Source organism: Scyliorhinus torazame, chromosome 8, assembly GCF_047496885.1.
Source record: "Scyliorhinus torazame isolate Kashiwa2021f chromosome 8, sScyTor2.1, whole genome shotgun sequence".
Taxonomy (NCBI): Eukaryota; Metazoa; Chordata; class Chondrichthyes; order Carcharhiniformes; family Scyliorhinidae; genus Scyliorhinus; species Scyliorhinus torazame.
In genome coordinates, this window is record NC_092714.1 from 108,925,296 (window position 1) to 108,943,618 (window position 18,323).

General features: G+C 44.8%; 1 protein-coding gene across 1 annotated transcript in view; it reads right to left on the minus strand.

Annotated features, from left to right (window-relative positions):
• Positions 1–18,323, minus strand: part of LOC140428031 (superoxide dismutase [Cu-Zn]-like) — a 77,054-nt gene that overhangs the window by 17,022 nt on the left and 41,709 nt on the right. Inside the window, exon 3 of the mRNA XM_072514002.1 lies at positions 10,931–11,000. Coding sequence (XP_072370103.1) covers positions 10,931–11,000 — 70 coding nt within the window. The remainder of the gene's footprint in view (positions 1–10,930; positions 11,001–18,323) is intronic.

The window sequence follows — 18,323 nt, forward strand, 5'->3', positions numbered from 1 at the left end:
GTGAGCCAATAGGCGTCAGGCTTTGTCTCCATGTTCCTAAAAGGTCTTCCGTGTCTGGCAGATCTGAAAAAAAAATTTAGTCTACCAATTAATTTTTCCCATTAAGGGGCAATTTAGCATGGCCAATCCGCCTACCCTGCACATCTTTGGGTTGTGGGGGCGAAACCCTCGCAAACACGGGTAGAATGTGCAAACTCCACACGAACAGTGACCCAGGGCCAGATTGAACCTGGGATCTCGGCACTGTGAGGCAGCAGTGCTAACCACTGCACCACCATGGTGCCCTTTGTCTGGCAGATTTGGTGCACTTTTTACCTTGTGTAGTGCAGATCAAAGTCCATTTGTAGCTTTTTCCTCTCTGCCAGAGTCTCCACGTTCGAGGCTGCGGAGTACCGCATGTCCTCCAGTATGGAGTTGACCAGTTGTTGTGTAGCCACCCTCACCTTCCTATCTCTGCATGGTTTATACGCAATAATTTCTCCCCTAATCACTGCCTTCAACAACTCCCAGAATATGGAAAGCGAGACCTCTCCTTTCTGGTTGTTGGTAATGTACCCGTCTATAGCCTGTGATATCATTTCGCAAAATGCCTCATCAGCAAAGAGGGCCAGGTCCGGCCTCCATGGGGGGGTTGACCCGGCCCGTCTCCAACCTCACATCCATATAGTGTAGAGCGTGGTTTGAAGATCACAATTGAAGAGTACTCTGCTCCTACTACCCCTGGAAGCACCACTTTCCACACAAAAAGTCTACCCTAGTGTATACCTTGTGTATCTGGGAAAAAATAACTCCTTCTCCCCTGGGTGTGTGAACCTCCATGGATCCACTGTCCCATGAACGTACCTAGTTCCTTCACGTTAGATTTTTTTCCCGGATTTGGGTGTGATCCGTCTGTCTGTGGGTCCTGTGCACAGTTAAAGTGTGTCCGTGTCCCATGATGAATCGGTGTGTGTCTATGTTGGGGATTTCCGCCATGGACGTATTCAGGAATTCCGCGTTGTCCCAGTTGGAGGTGGCCACATTAACAAGGACCACTGGTGCCCCTTCGAGGACACCACTTACAATGACGTGCCGGCCCCCTTGGTCCGTAACTGTCCTTATCACTCTAAATACTGTCCTCTTATTGAGCAGTATAGCCACCCTTTTCAGGAAAAGAGCCACCTTTTGTGCATCTGCTCAGCACTTCTAGCTTTCGGCCCATAGCACGAATGGTACATCTGTCCCACCCAGCCCTTTTTTGCCCACAGATGGGTCTCCTGGAGGAAAACTATGTTGTTTTCATATATTTCAGGTGGGCAAAGACTCTGGATCTTTTCACTGGGCTGTTAAGTCCCCTGACATTCCAGGGGGTTATTCTGATGGGGGGTTTGCTTACCCCCCTCCAGTGGAATCAACCATGCTTACCTTGTGGATGTGCCCCCTGCACTATGGAGTTTCCCTTTGTTAGGGGGCCATCCAAAATGGCCATGGCCACCGTACTCACCATGAGATCGGGCCCCTGCACTCCTTTTCCCAGCAGCTTCCCAAAATGGCCGCTAACAATGTGTACGTAAAAGTGGCTGTTTTCAGTGTCTTTGTGTTCCTTGCTGCCTGGAGGCCTTCTCCCACTTGCCCCTTTGTTCTTTCCCTTTGTCTGTTTCCTTCCTCCTTGTCCCTGCTATGTTCCCCCCTTTGATATTCCCCCGTTGGCAGCATTCCCCCCCCCCTGTCGCCAGACACCCTCTCCCCGTCAGATGTGCCGTGCTTCCCTCCTCACTCGTACTTTCTGGCGCTACTTACCTGCTAATGTGGAAACCTTCTAAATCTCCCCTTTGTTAAGTAATGGGTTAAGAGACATTCCAATTAGTTGTCTCATTTATGTTAAGTATCCAATAATTGACACTGATATGTAAAGAGACTTCAGGTGGCCTTTGTGTCAGGTGATGTGATGTTAGAGTTTTGTGCAGAGTCTGTTGAAGTAAACTAAAGGTGTTTGTGGAAAAGAAGCAGAACCTTTGACTCTTCATATAATAGCAGCTAAACGTCTAACAAATGGTAGCAGAGGACGATTGCTGTGCAAATGTGAAGGGTTGAAAGATACAACTTTTCCAGACCAAACCAAGGAGTGAGAAGAAAAAAAAAGAACAGAGATATAGCTGAACCTAGGATAAAGATGGCCGGTTATGACTACCTGCCCTTATTTTCTGAAAGGGGATCGTACGATCAATGGAGAAGTGCAGTAGTTATGTGGACTAAAGTAACTGCCTTGGGAAAGAGAAAACAAGGTATGGCATTGGCTCTTTCTTTACCTTATGACAGTAAAATCCGAAGCAAAGTGTTTTCTGAGCTGGAATTGGAAGAGTTAGACTCAGAAGAAGGTCTGGAAACTCTATGTGTTATATGGAGAATATTTATAAAAAGGATGACTTGTTAAGTGCGTATGAAGCATGGTTGGATTTTGATAAGTTCTGGAAAATAGAGGAATTCTCCATGGAAGACTATATAATGGAATTTGGCAGACTATATAAAAGGCTGCAGAACCATAACCTGGAATTTCCACAGTCTGTGTTGGCCTTAGATTACTTGACTGTGCTAGAGTGAGCAACATGGATAGGCTCCTGGTTTTGACAGGAGTTCAGTTTGCGGGTAAGGATACCTTATTCGATCAGACGACAGAAGCTTTAAAAAAGTTTCTGGCGAAACATTTGATTCCGATGGCTCTGATGACCCAAATAGGTCAGTCAGGATGGCGAAATTGCACGGCTACAAACAGGTTCCCAAGACTATAGAAGGAGATCGGGACCCGGAAAGTATAAAGACAGAAACCCAGTTAGAACCTACAATAAGAAGATGAACCCCAGAAATGCCAGGGGTATGATAAATCGATGTTTTCGCTGTGACTCTAATACCATTATGCTTTCAACTGCCCAACACGTTATAATAGAGTGTTTGAAGCGACACATGACACGGAAGAGTCAGAAGAGGAAAAAGATAGTGACCAGAAAGAAGGCATTGTTCTATTAACAAGCAGTTTTACTCCGGTAATGAGGGTGTTGGTTGCAGAATCCTTCAATTGTGCTGTATTGGACAGTGGTTGTATATCTACTGTGTGTGGAATTGATTGGTTAAAATGTTACCTGGACCCAGAATGCTGAAAATCGCAACAATGTTAAGGAATTTGGAAGTTCCACAAATTTCAGGTTTGGGGATGATAATATTCTGAAGTCGCTGAAAAGAGTAGCGATCCTTTGCAATGTTGCCGGAGTGAATCATTTAATTAGCACGGATGTTGTATCAAGTGAGATAACTTTGTTCTGAGCAGACCAACGATGAAGAAAGCACACATGAAACTGGATATAGAACAGGATAAGGCAACAGTTTTTGGAAAAACGGTGGACTTACAATTTACACAGTCGGGACACTATTGTATTCCATTACTGACAAATAATATTTCAAGTACAGTTGTTAAGGATGTATTAATGGCAGTTGAAAATGTGACTGAAGCTGATAAAAAGCTTGTATTAAAACTGCATAGGCAATTTGCACATCCGTCTCCTCAGAGGCTGAACAATTTATTAAAGGATGCAGGGGTAAGGGATGAAGACTATACTAGACTGATAGAACAGGTTAGTGATCGCTGTGAAGTTTGTATGAAGTATAGAAGGACACCAGCATGCCCGATAGTAACCCTACCTTTGGCCAGGGATTTTAACAACATTGTGGCCATGGACCTTAAAATCTGGGGAAAAAGCCAATAATGTATTTATTTAGCATTTTGTAGATTTAGCAACCAGATTTATCAATCAACGATTGTACGAAGTAAAGAAGAGAGTAATTCTGGATCAAATCGAGGAAAAATGGATAGGGACAGGAATGGGCCCACCGGCAAAATTCCTTACGGACAATGGGGGAGAATTTGCTAATGATGAGTTTAGGGATATGTGTGAAAACATGAATATCACAGTTATGAATACGGCTGCGGAAAGCCCATTTAGTAATGGTGTGGGTGAAAGAAACCATGCGGTAATAGATGACATGCTCTGCAAAATTTTGGCAGATAGACCAAACTGCAAATTAAATTCAGCTTTAGCATGGGCGATCCATGTAAAGAATTCATTGCAGATGGTTGGGGGCTACAGTCCCTATCAATTAGTGTTTGGTAGAAATCCTAAAATTCCGTCCATTTTAGATGACCAGCCTCCAGCTTGGGAAGGGACTACAATTAGCTCTGCCTTTGCTGAGCATTTAAATGCATTACATAGCAGTAGAAAAGCTTTTTTGGAAGCAGAAGTCTCTGAAAGAATTCACAGAGCTTTAAGACAGAATGTACGGCCATCAGATACCTTTTTTTAAGCAAGGAGACATAGTATACGATAAGAGAGACAATTTTAATGAATGGAAAGGCCCAGGGAAGATCATAGGCATAGATGGCAAAACAATTATTTTGCAACATGGCAAACTGTAAGGATAATGGGTACAGATTACAAATTTTCAAATTTAGACAGAGCAGACAGACATGACGAGGAACTAGAGTCAACTGCTACGCACGTGTTACAGAACTATGAGGACCAGTTAACTGATATAGACAGGGTTTATGCTGACGAATACAACACCTCTGAAGAATTAGAACAGGCCATTTTTCCGAAAGGACAACTACCAAAAGTTGGTACAAAAGTGACACCCTTGCCTGAAGGGTCTAGTCAATGGAAGGATGCAACTGTTATTAGTAGAGCAGGGAAGGCCACTGGAAAGTATAAACATTGGTTGAATGTACAGCATTCAGGGGAGGGAGTCAAGACAATGGATTGGGAACACGAAGTTCAAAAATGGAGGGCACAGAAATGCAGAGCCAGTTCAGATAGTACATCGGATAGTGAACAGGTCCGCAGGAAAAGGTTGAGAACTATTGAAAGAACATTGCACAGCAGAAGGGAAAGATCCAGCAGCAGCAGTACAGAACGAGATACCAGGCGGGAAAGGGGACGTAGTTTATCAAGATCTCGGAACATGAGTAAGATTACAAATACTAATAGGAGTAGAAGCCCACATGCACGTGAGATTTTGGTGGCTTCCAATAAATTAGATGAAAAAGTTATCAAAGATTCCAAACAGCAAGAACTGCATAGTTGGAATAAATGTGGGGTATACACGGAAGTACCGGATAGGGGACAAAGAGCTCTATCCCACAGATGGATTTGCATGGAAAAGGTCCTTCCAGATGGAACCTATAAGGCAAAGGCCAGGCTTGTGACAAGGGCATTTGAAGAAAACTTAGAAGATCAGGATTTACGGGTAGATTCACATATGGCAGGAAAGGTTATTTTAAAGATCTTCTTGGCTCTATTAGCCACAAAGGCACAGGAATGCAAATCTATATATATAAAAGCTGCCTTTTTGCAGGGGCATCAGCTCCAGAGAGATTTTTCTCTGTCCTCCTTAAAGAGGCAGCTAACACAGAAGGGGTACTCTGGAAGTTGAACAAAATGTGTATATGGGTTGAGTGAGGCGTCTAGAGTCTGGTATTTTTCGGTTAGGTCAGTTTTGTTAAAGTTAGGCTGTTCAGTTGAAAGCAGATCCGGCAATGTTTTACTGGCACTATAAAGGAAATCTTTCTGGCATCTTTATGATGCATGTCGATGATTTTTTGTGGGGTGGGAATAGTGATTTCGAAGCTATTGTAATCTCTGGCTTGAGGAAAGAATTCAGGGTTGGAAGTCAGGCTTCCGGTGCATGTAAATTTATTCGACTGGAAATCAGACAGACTAAGTTAGGGGCAACTTTACTTAGCAATCTTATTTGAAAAGCATCAGCCCAATACCAATTAGTTGTGGCCGGGTTTCACAAAAAGACGCAATGGTTTCAAAGATAGAAAAAGAGCAACTGCAAAGTTTAATTGGGCAACTTAATTGGTTAGGTAGACAGACTAGACCGGACGTGAGTTTTGATGTCTGAGAGTTAAGAACCAAAAATAATCCCAAAGTGGAAGACATAATAAGAGCAAATAAAGTGTTGGCCAAACTAAAAATGCAGGAGTGTGTTCTGAGGTTCTCGGTTTTAAGTGACCTTAGGCACTTGAAACTCATAGTTTATAGTGATGCGTCCTATACAAATTTATGGATGGGGTTTCAAGCGCAGGAGGTTTTATAATTTTCCTTTTGGGGAACAATGGTAAATGTTGCCCTCTTGTATGGGAAACAAAGACAATAAGGAGAGTGGTCAAAAGCACTTTGGCTGCTGAGACGATAAGCCTTGTAGAGGCGATGGATATGGCCTTTTATATATCACAGATATTGATGGAAATTTGGGGATTTGGGTAATATACCTATTGAATGTCACATTGACAATAAATCCCTGTCGGAAAATGTGCACTCTACAAAAAGTGTCAATGAAAAAAGGTTAAGGATAGACATCGCAAGTTTGAAGCAGATGTTGGACAGAGGGGAACTAGCAAAAATTAAATGGGTCAACAGTAGCTATCAATTGTCAGACTGTTTTACAAAAAGAGGGGCTAGCTCACAGAAACTTTTGGATATTGTGAATGAAGGGTGCCTGTTTCTGTGACTTTTTTTCACAAAAAAAAATGGGGGAAAAAGAAGGGGGGAAATTGCGTGTGTTTTTGAGTTTCTTGTAATTTTGTTTTCACCTAATTATTTTTTTTCTCCAAGGAAGGGGAGACTGTTGAGTAATGGGTTAAAAGACATTCCAATTAGTTGTCTCATTTATGTTAAGTATCCAATAATTGACACTGATATGTAAATAGGCTTCAGGTGGCCTTTGTGTCAGGTGATGTGATGTTAGAGTTTTGTGCAGAGTCTGTTGAAGTTAATTAAAGGTGTTTGTGGAAAAGAAGCAGAACCTTTGACTCTTTATACAACAGCAATTAAACGTCTAACACCTTCGCCCACTGCGTGTCTGTTTTTCCCCCCTCTTCCTCCTCACCCCATCTTGCACCCTGCCGCTCCCGTCCCTACCTGTCTGAGCCGTAGCTCCAACATTCAGAATGAGGTGGTGTAGTCCAGCACAAACAGTCTCTCAATGTCCCAGTCCATTAGGGTGTCTGGGTCATCACTGGTCCCGCTGTTGTCTTCCCGGCCTGTGTTTCTGGACAAATTTGTCCGCTTCTGCCAGTGATGTGAAGTAATGTTCCCTGCCCTAGAAGGTGACCCAGAGCTTGACTGAGTACAGCATTCCAAATTCCACACCACACTTTTCCAGGGGTGCCTTGGCTCTGTTGAATTCCATCCAGTGCTTGGCCAGGTCTGCCCCAGTGTCTTGTTATATCCTGATCAAGTGCAGGACCTTATCTGTCTGACCTAGCTCAGGATTCCTTCCTGGTACTAATACCAGTGCAGCTTTGCAATTATGGCTCTTGGTTGTTCCCCGATCTTGGGCTTTGGCTGGGGTGATCGGTGGGCTCTGTCTATTTCTGGTGGCTTGGGGAAGCGGTCTCTCCCCACCAAATTTCCCAGCATTTGGACCACGTATTCCGCGAGGGCCCTGCCCTCGGTTCATTCCAGTACTCCCACTATACGTAGGTTCTCCCGCCACAGTCAATTCTCCTTATCCTTGACCTTTCCTCTTGGCTTCCCTTGTGTCGCCACCAACGTTGCCATCTCTATTTACAAAGTGGCGATCCAGTCGCTCTGGTCAGCCGAGGCCTTCTCCAGCTCTCTTGTGTTTACGTCCTGGGTCTCCAGCCGTCCCTCGCCTTTTCCAGGGCCACCTGCAGGGTGATCAACAATTCTGCCACTGCCAGCTTGACTATTACCCTCATCTCTGCTATGATGGCCTCTTTGAGCTCCTGAAGTTCCTTTCCAAGGAACTCCCTCCATCCGTTTGTCAGGGAGCTCTATACGCAGCCTGAGGGTTCCTCTCGGTCAGGCGCAGCCGGGCCTCATCGCCTCGCGTGCTTGTTATCTCTTCAGTTTGCCTCTCCAAGCTTTTACTGCATTTTCCGTCCCTTGGAGCTTCTGCTTGGCATACCTCTTGTTGTTGGAAGAAGGTGAGGGAGTGTTATTTCTCGATTTTACTGGACTACTTTGAGTTTAATTTCAAATTTTCATTAGGGGAGCCATTTTTTGTGCATCTGCTCAGCACATCCCCATCCCTGGAAATCCAAATTGAGATTTTCTGCCTCTATTTCCTTTTCGAGCAGTAAGTTGCAGACTCTACCACCCTCTGGGTGAAACAATGCTCTCTCATGTGCCTTCTAATCCTTCTATCAATCACTTTGAAGTCTACACTTCCTAGTCATTGACCCTCTGCTAAGGGAAACAGGTCCTTCCCATCCCCTCTATTCAGGCCCATCCCAATGTTGTACATCATACTCAATTCTGCCCTCAGTCTCCTGTGTTCCAAGAAGAACAACCCCAGCCTATCCAACCTTCCTTCATAGCTGTAATTATATCTCCTCTGTACTCTCTCTATTGCAATTACATTCCTTCTGTAATGAAGTGAGCAGAACTGTACCCAGTGTGCAAGTGGTGTTCCAACTATTGTTTTACACAGCTCCAGCATAACCTCCCTGTTCTTATATTCTATATCTCGCCTGATAAAGGAAAGGATTCCACATGCCTTCTTAACCACCTTATTTGACCTGTCCTGCTACCTTCAGCAATCTGCAGACATGCACTCCAGGGTCCCGAACTTCCTCCACACCACTCGGTATTCTTCAATTAATTGTGTATCTGCTCCACCCTTGCTCCTCTTCAGGTGAGTGAAAGGCTGATCAGGATTTGGTTAAAAGGGTTAGTGTCACACCCCTACAAGGACCAAGAGGAAACCATTGTTTGATTTACCCTTCAAAAGAGTGTTAAAGAAGCAATCCACTGGGTGCATGGACATGCAGCTGGCATGGTTCCATTTTAGTTATCGCACAATGCCACGTGTGATGACCGGAATCGCCCAGTGATGCACTAAGCGTCAAGAACCACAAAGACATGTGAGACTTTAACCAAGGCTTTAATACACTACATAGGAAGCTTACCCGACACAGACGACCCCAGACAAAATGGGTCCGGTCTCAGAAGCTGGGTCCTATACCTAACTCCCGGGGGAGTGGCCAAGGCGGAGCTCTCCGTGGCCAGGTCAGGTTACATACAGGTGACCGAACCTCTACAGAGCTACAGTACAATACACCGTACAATGCACAGGATTACAGGGCCACGTTACACACAACTATTATACAACTATGTACAATGCTAGGGAAGTACAGTGGTGTATCACCACACCCAGTGCAGCTGTTGATGGGCCGCAGGCTCAGGACCCGGCTGAGTCTGGCATTTGCAAGTCTCGGCTGGAAAATGGCAGTGCAGAAGGTGACGCAGAAGAGGCACCACGAATTGAGAATGCCAGGGTGGACATTTCACGCTAGGGATGCTGTCTATGTTCGAAAGTTTGGTGACAGAGCATTGTGGCTCCCAGGAATTCTACTGGAACAAACGGGTCCAGTTTAACATAAAGTCTGGGTTCAGGGGAAGGTTCACAGGAAACACTTGGACCACCTCCATAAGCGTGAGCCTGTACTTCAGGACACTCGACAAGACGTAATGACACCCCCTCAGCACCAGGAACCACCCCGCAGCCAGTCACCCGAGTCACAGCGCCCAGTTCAACAGGAGGAGGATCACTCCAGATCCGAGATGGATGCAGTAGAGTAGTTACCAGCCGGCGTGGGCATGTCCAGGACCGAAGCCCCGCCAGTGACTCTTCGATGGTCTTCTCAGGAAATGGTGGGCAAGAAACAGATACACTCTGCCTGACCCAGAGCTGCCACAGGTGGAAGCACAGCCATGAGCAAAGTGGCGGAGAAAGCCCCATTGGACTCTTGGGAGTGCGAGCTTCCCAGTTTGAGTGGTGGCCACCCATCTGGGGCTCGCTATGAGCTAAGATAAAGGGTGTGATGTAACAAGAAAACGAACGAATCCCATTCTGGGTGGGATTCGCGGGGTGGTTCCCAGCGCATGTAATGCCGGGAACGACCCCACTATCGAATGACACTTGTTATTTTTCAGGCCACAGGGAAATACGCCCTGCCGAGGCCACACTCAGAGGCATTTCCTGCACTGAGGAGCTCTGCATTTTTAAATGGTGCCTTGATCTCTCAATGCGCCAATGTGACCCCCGGACACCTCCAGCAATCCTAATCACCTGTTTGGGGGGGGGATTCATTGAGCCCCCATCACCCCACCTCATAGAGCCAAGGCACCCCCGGACCCGATTCCCAGTGCGGGAACGATGCCACCTGGGCACCATGGCACTGCCAGACTGGCACCCTGGTAGTGCCCCTGCCAGCTTGGCAGTGCCACCTGGGCACCCTGGCAGTGGTATCAACAGTGCCAGGGTGCCACCCTGCCCAGAGGCCGACGATCCAGGGGCCCTTGATTACCTTGGAGACCCTTACCCCCCCCCAATCGCTCCCTCCCTCCCTCCTCCCCCTCCACTTCCTCCCCTTCCTCTCCCCCTCCTCCTCTCTCCCCCCTCCCCCTCCTCCTCTCCCCCCTCCCTCCCCCTCACCCTCCTCCTCTTCCCCTCCACCTCCCCTCTGCCAATTGCCGTTGTGCCTGGTCCATGTTTTGTGCTGGGGCCTCCTCGGTGAGGTCGGTAGGTCCCAGGGGTCCAGTTAGATCTGGGGTAGGATTAGTTAGGTGAGCAGTCAAGCTCATTTAACAATGCAAGTTGGATCCCGCCCACTAAACAATTGATAAACTTTCAGTCTTGCATAATCATCACAATGTTTGGAGACAAAGAATTTGAAGGTTATGAACTTAATTCATCTAAGTTACAAAAAGATTAATCAAAAAACACTTAAAAATTCAGGTGGCTGCTGCATTTTATGCTTACATTTTACAGCTCTGCAGCACAAACTGATCCACTCAGAATACTGCTTAGAAATTATATAAAGTTTCTTAATTGTAGAGCTAAATATTACATTTATTGATCAAAAGCTCACCTGTCAGTATCTTCTGGTCCACCATGCTTTTTGTCACAGGGGTTATAATGAGTTCCTGAACTGATGTATCCTGAAATAACCAATTTATTTAGTCCTTGAGTGATTACTTCTTTACTGGCACTTTATTCATATATTTTGCTAGCAAAAGATGCAGAGAACTAAAAATATACAATACCAACATGTCCACAATATCTGAATGACCAAATTAAGAAAGTTATGCAATCCGATAGCATGAGCATAGGATGGAGTTCAGGCCCTACCATCTTCAGTTATTTCATCAACTACCTTTTTTTCATCATAAGGTCAGAAGTGAGGATGCTTGCTGTTGATTGTACTATGTTCAACACCATCCGCGACTCCTCTGAAGCAGTCCATGTCCAAATGTAGCAAGAGCTGGACAACACTCAAGCTTGGGGCTGATAACTGGTAAAAATCATTTGCACCACACAAGTGAGAATCTCAAACAAGAGGGAATCGAGATTCAATGGCATTTACTATTGCTGAATCCTCCACGATCAGCATCTTGTAGGTTACCATTGACCAGAAATGGACCTGTACCAGCCATTTAAATACTGCGGTACAAGAGCAGGTCAGAGGCTGGGTATTCTGTGGCTGTAACTCACCTCCTGACTCTGCAAAGCCTATTCACTATCTATAAGGAGTGTGATGAAATACACTCTACTTGCATTGATTAATGCAGCTCCAACAACAAACAAGCAAGCAGCTCAATGTTATGATCCTGGACCAGATCCCCAATTCTTGTTAAGGTTCAGTTTGGGACCAATTGTCTTTAAGTAGACGCAGTCTGATAAACAAACCTCTTCCTTAGAGAATAGACCCAGAAGAATCCACATTTTTTGAACAAACAAAATAAACGTTACTATACAAGGTCAGAAAGATAAAAAGTATTTCCAATGTCTCTCTTATGCTCTAACATTCAGGGTTAATATGAGGTAAATATGAATTACCAGGCAAACTGTAGAAGAACAGACCACACTGCACACCAAATCGAAGATGCGACCAAAACAGATTCCATGGATTTCTCAACAACCCACTTAGATGCCATTAAACACTGTGGGTGTAATTTACCGGCTGTTGATGCTGGAGGCGCATAGGTTTCCTGGTGACAAGGAGTGCAGTCAAGGGAAAATATCATTGACAACGGTGGGACCAGAAAATCCTGCTGGCGGGTCACCTCCGCCGTCGAAAAACATGCGGCGGGTGACACGGTAAATCCTACCCTAGAAATTAAACAATCTAGCCAGGGACCTGGGTTGGGTCACTTCTGTGCGGAGTCTGCACGTTTTTCCCGTGTCTGAGTGGGTCTCCTCTGGGTGCTCCAGTTTCCTCCCACTAGTCCCTAACAACATGCTTTTAGGTGAATTGGGCATTCTGAATTCTCCATCAGTGTACCCGAACAGGCTCCGGAGGCATGGGGAATTTCACAGTAACCTCATTGCAGTGTTAATGTAAGCCTACTTGTGACACTAATAAAGATGATATTATGTCCTATATTTTTCTATGTATGGAACAAACTGTCTGGACTGTAGGCAGAATAAAACTTTTGTTCAATCAAGGATTGATTTCTTTATTATGGTGAGGTCATTGCTGTTGGGAAAGGGGAATACTCATCGTTCGTTAGTTGGTGGATGTGGACTTGGAGAAGGGGCCAGCATAGAGTCCCGCGTGAAGGCTGGATGTGAGGCTGCTTGCGGATCTGAGTTTTTGTGTGAGGATGGCAAAGGTGAGCGAAAATTATATGGGGTTCAATAAAATGGGGAAGTTTTGCCGTTGGTGATATGGGATGCGCTGAAGTCGGTGGTAAGGGGCGAGATCATCTCGTTTATAGCGCAGGAAGCTCAGTAGGCGAGACAGCTGGTTTGTGATGCAGAACAAAGCCAGCAGCGTGGGTTCAATTCCCGTACTAGCTGAGAATTCTGAATTCTCCCTGTGTACCTGAATAGGTGCCGGAATGTGGCGACTAGAAGCTTTTCACAGTAACTTCATTGCAGTGTTAATGTAAGCCTACTTGTGACAATCAAGATTATTTAATTTAAGGTGGCTAGGGAGGCAAGAGGAGCTCAGCGGTAGACAAAATTTAGGAAGTGGATGGGAGAATGGGGAGGAACCCACTCCGGACCATTTGGCTAGTAGAAAGGAACTGCAGACGCAGTTTGACCTTTCTCTATAGGGATAGCAGTATGCCCGGTGAGGAGCGCACTGGGTGTGGTGTGTGAGTATGAGTACAGGGGAGACGGCCAGTCGTTTGCTGGCGGGACAGCTCCATCAGGAGGCAACCTCCCGGGAGATTGTTCAGATCCGGATTGGGTGATGGGTCTGGTGGTTGCACTAGAGCAGGTGATTTGGGCATTTGAGGAGTTTTATAAGAGGTTGTATAGCTCGGACCCCCAGAGGATGAGTGGGATATGATGGAGTTTTTGGAGGGGCTGGAAGAGGATACGGTAAGGTTGTAGGAGCAGTGGGAATTGAAGTGATTCTGACGGCGGTAAGGAAATGCAAACGGTAATGCACCAGGGCCGGATATGTTCCTGGTGGAATTTTATAAGACATTTTTTGGATAGGCTGGTGCCGCTGTTGGGGGAGATGTTTGAGAACGCGGTAGCTAGAGGGGCGCTTCCGGAGACAATGGGACAGGTATCTATTTCGCTGTTGTTAAAAAAGGATAAGCACCCGGTGGATTGTGGGTTCTATCAACCAATATCCCTGTTAAATGTGAATGCCAAGATTCTTGCCACAGCATCGCCACTTTGGTTGGAGGAGTGCCTTCTGCAGGTGGTTGGGGATGATCAGACGGGATTTTTAAAGGGTAGACAGTTGTCCTTAAATGTGTGGCGCTTGTTAAACATGGTGCTCTCCCCATGAGAAGGGAGGGAACAGAAGGTGGTAGTGGTGCTGGATACGGAGAAGGCGTTTGATTGCAGTGAAGGTCAGCTTCTCTGCCCTGAGCTTCAGTCTGGCTGGGGACCTGATGGAGTTCCTGGGTCTTGAGAAAGTGATGTTCACCTTGAGCGTGGGGGTGGGAATTGAGGGATTCATATGGGATGGGATCTGTCTTTTCTTCACTTTAAAAAGTTGGTTACCATCAGCTGCGAAGGAAGAGGTGGGGGGATTATTCTTTGAGTCATAGATGGGTTGATTGGTAGAGTGGGGGGGGGGGGGTTCTTCTGTTATTCTTTTGTTTTGTTTTTTGTATAAAATGTTAAAAACCGAATTTAAAATATTTTTTAAAATATGCATACAGACATTATAATTGCTAGAGTGGCGATTAAGGTGTCATAAAAGCGAAGTAATTTATTTGCAGGTGAATTGTTCTGCTAATAGATCAGGTAAACATTTACCTGATAACAGATAGCTAGCTAATGGAATAATGTTTAGGTTTGAAGGGCCCCTGAAGTGTAGATGATTTATGAGGGGTATTGTGTTTGGTCCTGGCTAAACAAGTCAAGAGACATCTTCTAAGAGGCAAAATAATGCCTTAAGCTTTGTGTAAATGATGTAGTTAATGGGAGGAATCAGTTCTGGCTGAAGAGTCAGTAGGACCTAGAACACTGAACTGAACATAGGTATTTCAGTTTTTTCCTGATGTTATCTCTCCAAAGATTCTGCAGCGAAAAGCCAGTAAATCCCTGGTTGTTAATTTTATTTATCTGTGGTATTTAACAGAGATATATTGGTTTGCTTAATAGTGGCAGGCTTAGTAGGAAGTGAGTTTTTTTCTTTCTTTTACTTAAGAACTGCTGTAACTGTTAACTGTAAAGCTATTTCTTTGTTGCAAATGTAGTTAATTCTGTGATTGAATTAAAGTTTGTTTCAACATTAGAGAAGCCTATTGGTCAGTGTTATCACTCCTGTGGTGCAGTAATCTTTCATCACATTTAACAAATTGAAAAGAGTTGGGTTGTCTTTCAGGATCCCAAAACTATCCAGATCTGTGACGTGTGCCTCCTAAAGAGCTGTTTATCTATGTGATTTACTTCCTGTATTTTTGTTGATAACCTGTGTTTTGTTACCTGTGTGGTAGGTAACATGTACTACTCAATCCTTGGTTAGTGATGAGGTATTCTGAATTCCGAAGAAGAAAATGTGAACTCTTCCAGTAGTAACAAAAGGTTTAATGAGTAACAACAACAATATTTACTTTTTGAGTTCTCTACTTTAACTTTGATACTAGTGATAAGGTTAACAAGATCTAACCATGGTAACTATATGTAAATCCACCTGCCATCTAAATTAGTCTGCTGTTGCTTTGACACAGTGCACCCAAGAGAGAGAGACAGACCCAATGTCTCATTAACCCCTTGTGTACATGCACACATAGAGATCACTACATCCTCTTTTTTTTCATGTTTCATATATTCTGTATGTTGTAAAGAAAATTGAACAAACATAATGGATGTAGTTTGCAAAGGCATTATATAAAATCAATGAGTTAGTCCGTCAAATGTTAATACATTTAGTCTCAAGTTTTGTTTTGCTTGCATGAAATAGGTAGACAAATGATGTTATGTACAAGGTGTGATGATCTTGACAATTGTACAAAGCCAATTAATATTTGAGTCCAGTCTTAATAAAAAAATGTTTTGTGAGTCCATACTTTGAGTTTGTTCGGTCGAGTTGCTTTCTTCATCTGTTGTTGAAGTGATGTTGATGTTGTTATTTCATTGTGAACGCCGTCAGTGTTCCTGTGTTTAAGTAGCCAAGAAGTCATCAATGAGGTATTTGAATGGTCGAATCACTTTGTTGTCTGATTTATGCTTGCTTTTTTTTTCTATTCTTATGGTAGTGATTCTGTGTTGCATCTTTGTTGTCTGACCTGGACTTTTTTCTGTCTTTGTGGTATTGATTTGGTATGTCATCTTTGTTGTCTGACCTGGACTTTTTCTTGTGTTTGTGGAATTGATTCTGCATGTTATCTTTCTTGAAAGCTGGTTTGCTTGTTTGTTGTGGAGCAAATGTGAATTTGTGACATTTGTTGCCATGCTATGGCATGTTTGTACTCTTGCCATTGTTTTGCAGTGTGCTGTGGCATTGTCCTTCATGTGCAGAGTTGTACCATGTTGTACAGGTCGTTGTTTCATTGTTATCGTTTCTGTCTTGGTCGTTTTCGTTGTCTTTCTTGTTGTTGTCGTTGTTTTCGTCATGCTTGTTGTTTCTGTTTTTGTTGTTTTCGCTGTTGTTCTTGTTGTTTTTCTCATCATGCTCGTTGTTTCTGTTTTTGTTATGCTTCTTGTTATGTTTGTTGTTGTTCTTGTAATTTTTGTTCTTGTTTCTGCAACGCTTCGTGTTGTTGCTCTTGTTGCGCTGCATGTTGTTTTCGTTGTTGCTGTTGCGCTCAATGAGTGTTCTGTTTGGATGATGTGAGTCATTGTCACAGTTATTGGTGTCAGTGTCCTTTGTGGTATCTGTTACATTGAGCGTTTCTTCTTGAGAATTGTGAGAATGATCTGATGTTGCATTGATGTTGGTGACATCAGTCATTTGTGGTGGATTTGATTCCTCTGCTTTTCTTCCTTGGTACTCCACTTCTAGAGTCATTTACGGTTCACTTGAATCACCAGTGATCTCTTTGTGCTCCTCTTCTGGAGTTATTTCTGGTTCATTTGAATCACCTTTGGTTTCTTGGTGCTCCTCTTTTGGAGTCAAAATCTTCAAGATTTCTATCAACATGGACTCTCTGGACGCTTGGTGCTCCTCTTCTGGAGTCAAAATCTTCAGGATTTCTATTGACGTGCTCTCTCTGAACTCTTGGTGCTCCTCTTTTGGAGTCAAAATCTTCACGATTTCATTTGACGTGGTCTCTCTGGACTCACGAGTAGCCTTCCTCTGATTATTGAGTGCTACTGTGCAGACGAGCTGAGATATGTCAGTCTCGCTGTGATCCTGCACATCCTGTATGGGAATTGTGATTTCTTCGTCACTTGTCTCACATACAGTGGGTAGACATTCAGTGTCTTCTTGTGGGTTAAATGGGCTGGTTAGACTTTCATAGTCTTCTTCATGCATGGCGTTCGCTATAGAGTGTTTGTTTGCTTCAATTTTTCAGTCTGTCACCGAGCTGTCTGTGGAGGCTTGCGTCACTCTCTTTGTGGAGGCTTGCGTCGCTCTCTTTGTGGAGGCTTGTGTCGCTATTTGTGGAGTCTTTCATCGGTCGCTCTGTGGAGTCCTTCATCGCTCTCTCTGTGGAGTCTGTCATCGCTCTCTTTGTGGAGTCGTGCAGTGTTCTCGCTGTAGAGTCGATCTGTGCTCTCTGTGTAGCGTCGTCTTCGTCTTGGGTATTGTCATCCAATGTATCGATGATCTGTCATGGCACCATGGTATTGGATTCATCTACCATGAAAAGAGTAGTGTTGAGCTTTTCAACCTTGTTGCTGATGCTGTGATCAGCATATCTGAATAACTCAGCCATGGCTGAGCAGTATTGTGTGTATTGTTCGATAAGACAAATCATCCCTTTTTGTTTCAGAGTTGTTATCGTTCTCTTCATGTTCAATGAACAAGTCATCTTCTTTGGTTTCGGATTTTGCATTGTGCTCTTCACTTAGGGTGAAGACAGCTTGTTCCAGGGTGTTGTGAAAGACATTTTCTTTTTTTTAAAATAACTTTTATTCAAATTTTCACAAAATATCAACAACAAAATACAGAAAGAAGAACCCCCCCCCTCCCATATACATAATAAATTAACAGCCTTCACCAACACAAAAGCAAATATACACGCCCACTCAAGAAAAACAAACCAACCCCCCCGCCCCGAGTTGCTGCTACTGCTGACCATCTTCTAACGTTCTGCCAGGAAGTCTAGGAACGGTTGCCACCGCCTGAAGAACCCCTGCACCGATCCACTTAAGGCAAATTTCACCCTCTCCAAGTTAATAAACCCCGCCATATCGTTGATCCAGGATTCCACTCTTGGGGGCCTTGCATCCTTCCACTGAAGAAGAATCCTTCACCAGGCTACCAGGGACGGAAAGGCCAGAATACCGGCCTCTTTCGCCTCCTGCACTCCCAGCTCCTCTGCCACCCCAAATATTGCTAGCCCCCAGCCCGGCTTGACCCTGGAGCCTACCACCCTCGGTACCATCTCGCTACACCCTTCCAAAAGTCCTCCCGCGCTGGGCACGCCCAACACATGTGGGTGTGGTTTGCTGGGCTCCCTGACCACCTACCACACCTGTCCTCGCATCCAAAGAACCGGCTTATCCTTGCCCCGGTCATGTGAGCCCGATGCAGCACCTTAAATTGTATGAGGCTGAGCCTCGCGCAAGAGGAAGAACAGTTCACTCTCCCCAGGGCATCCGCTCACGTCACCTCGTCAATCTCCTCAGCCAACTCCTCCTCCCACTTACCCTTTAGCTCCTCCACCGAGGCCTCCTCC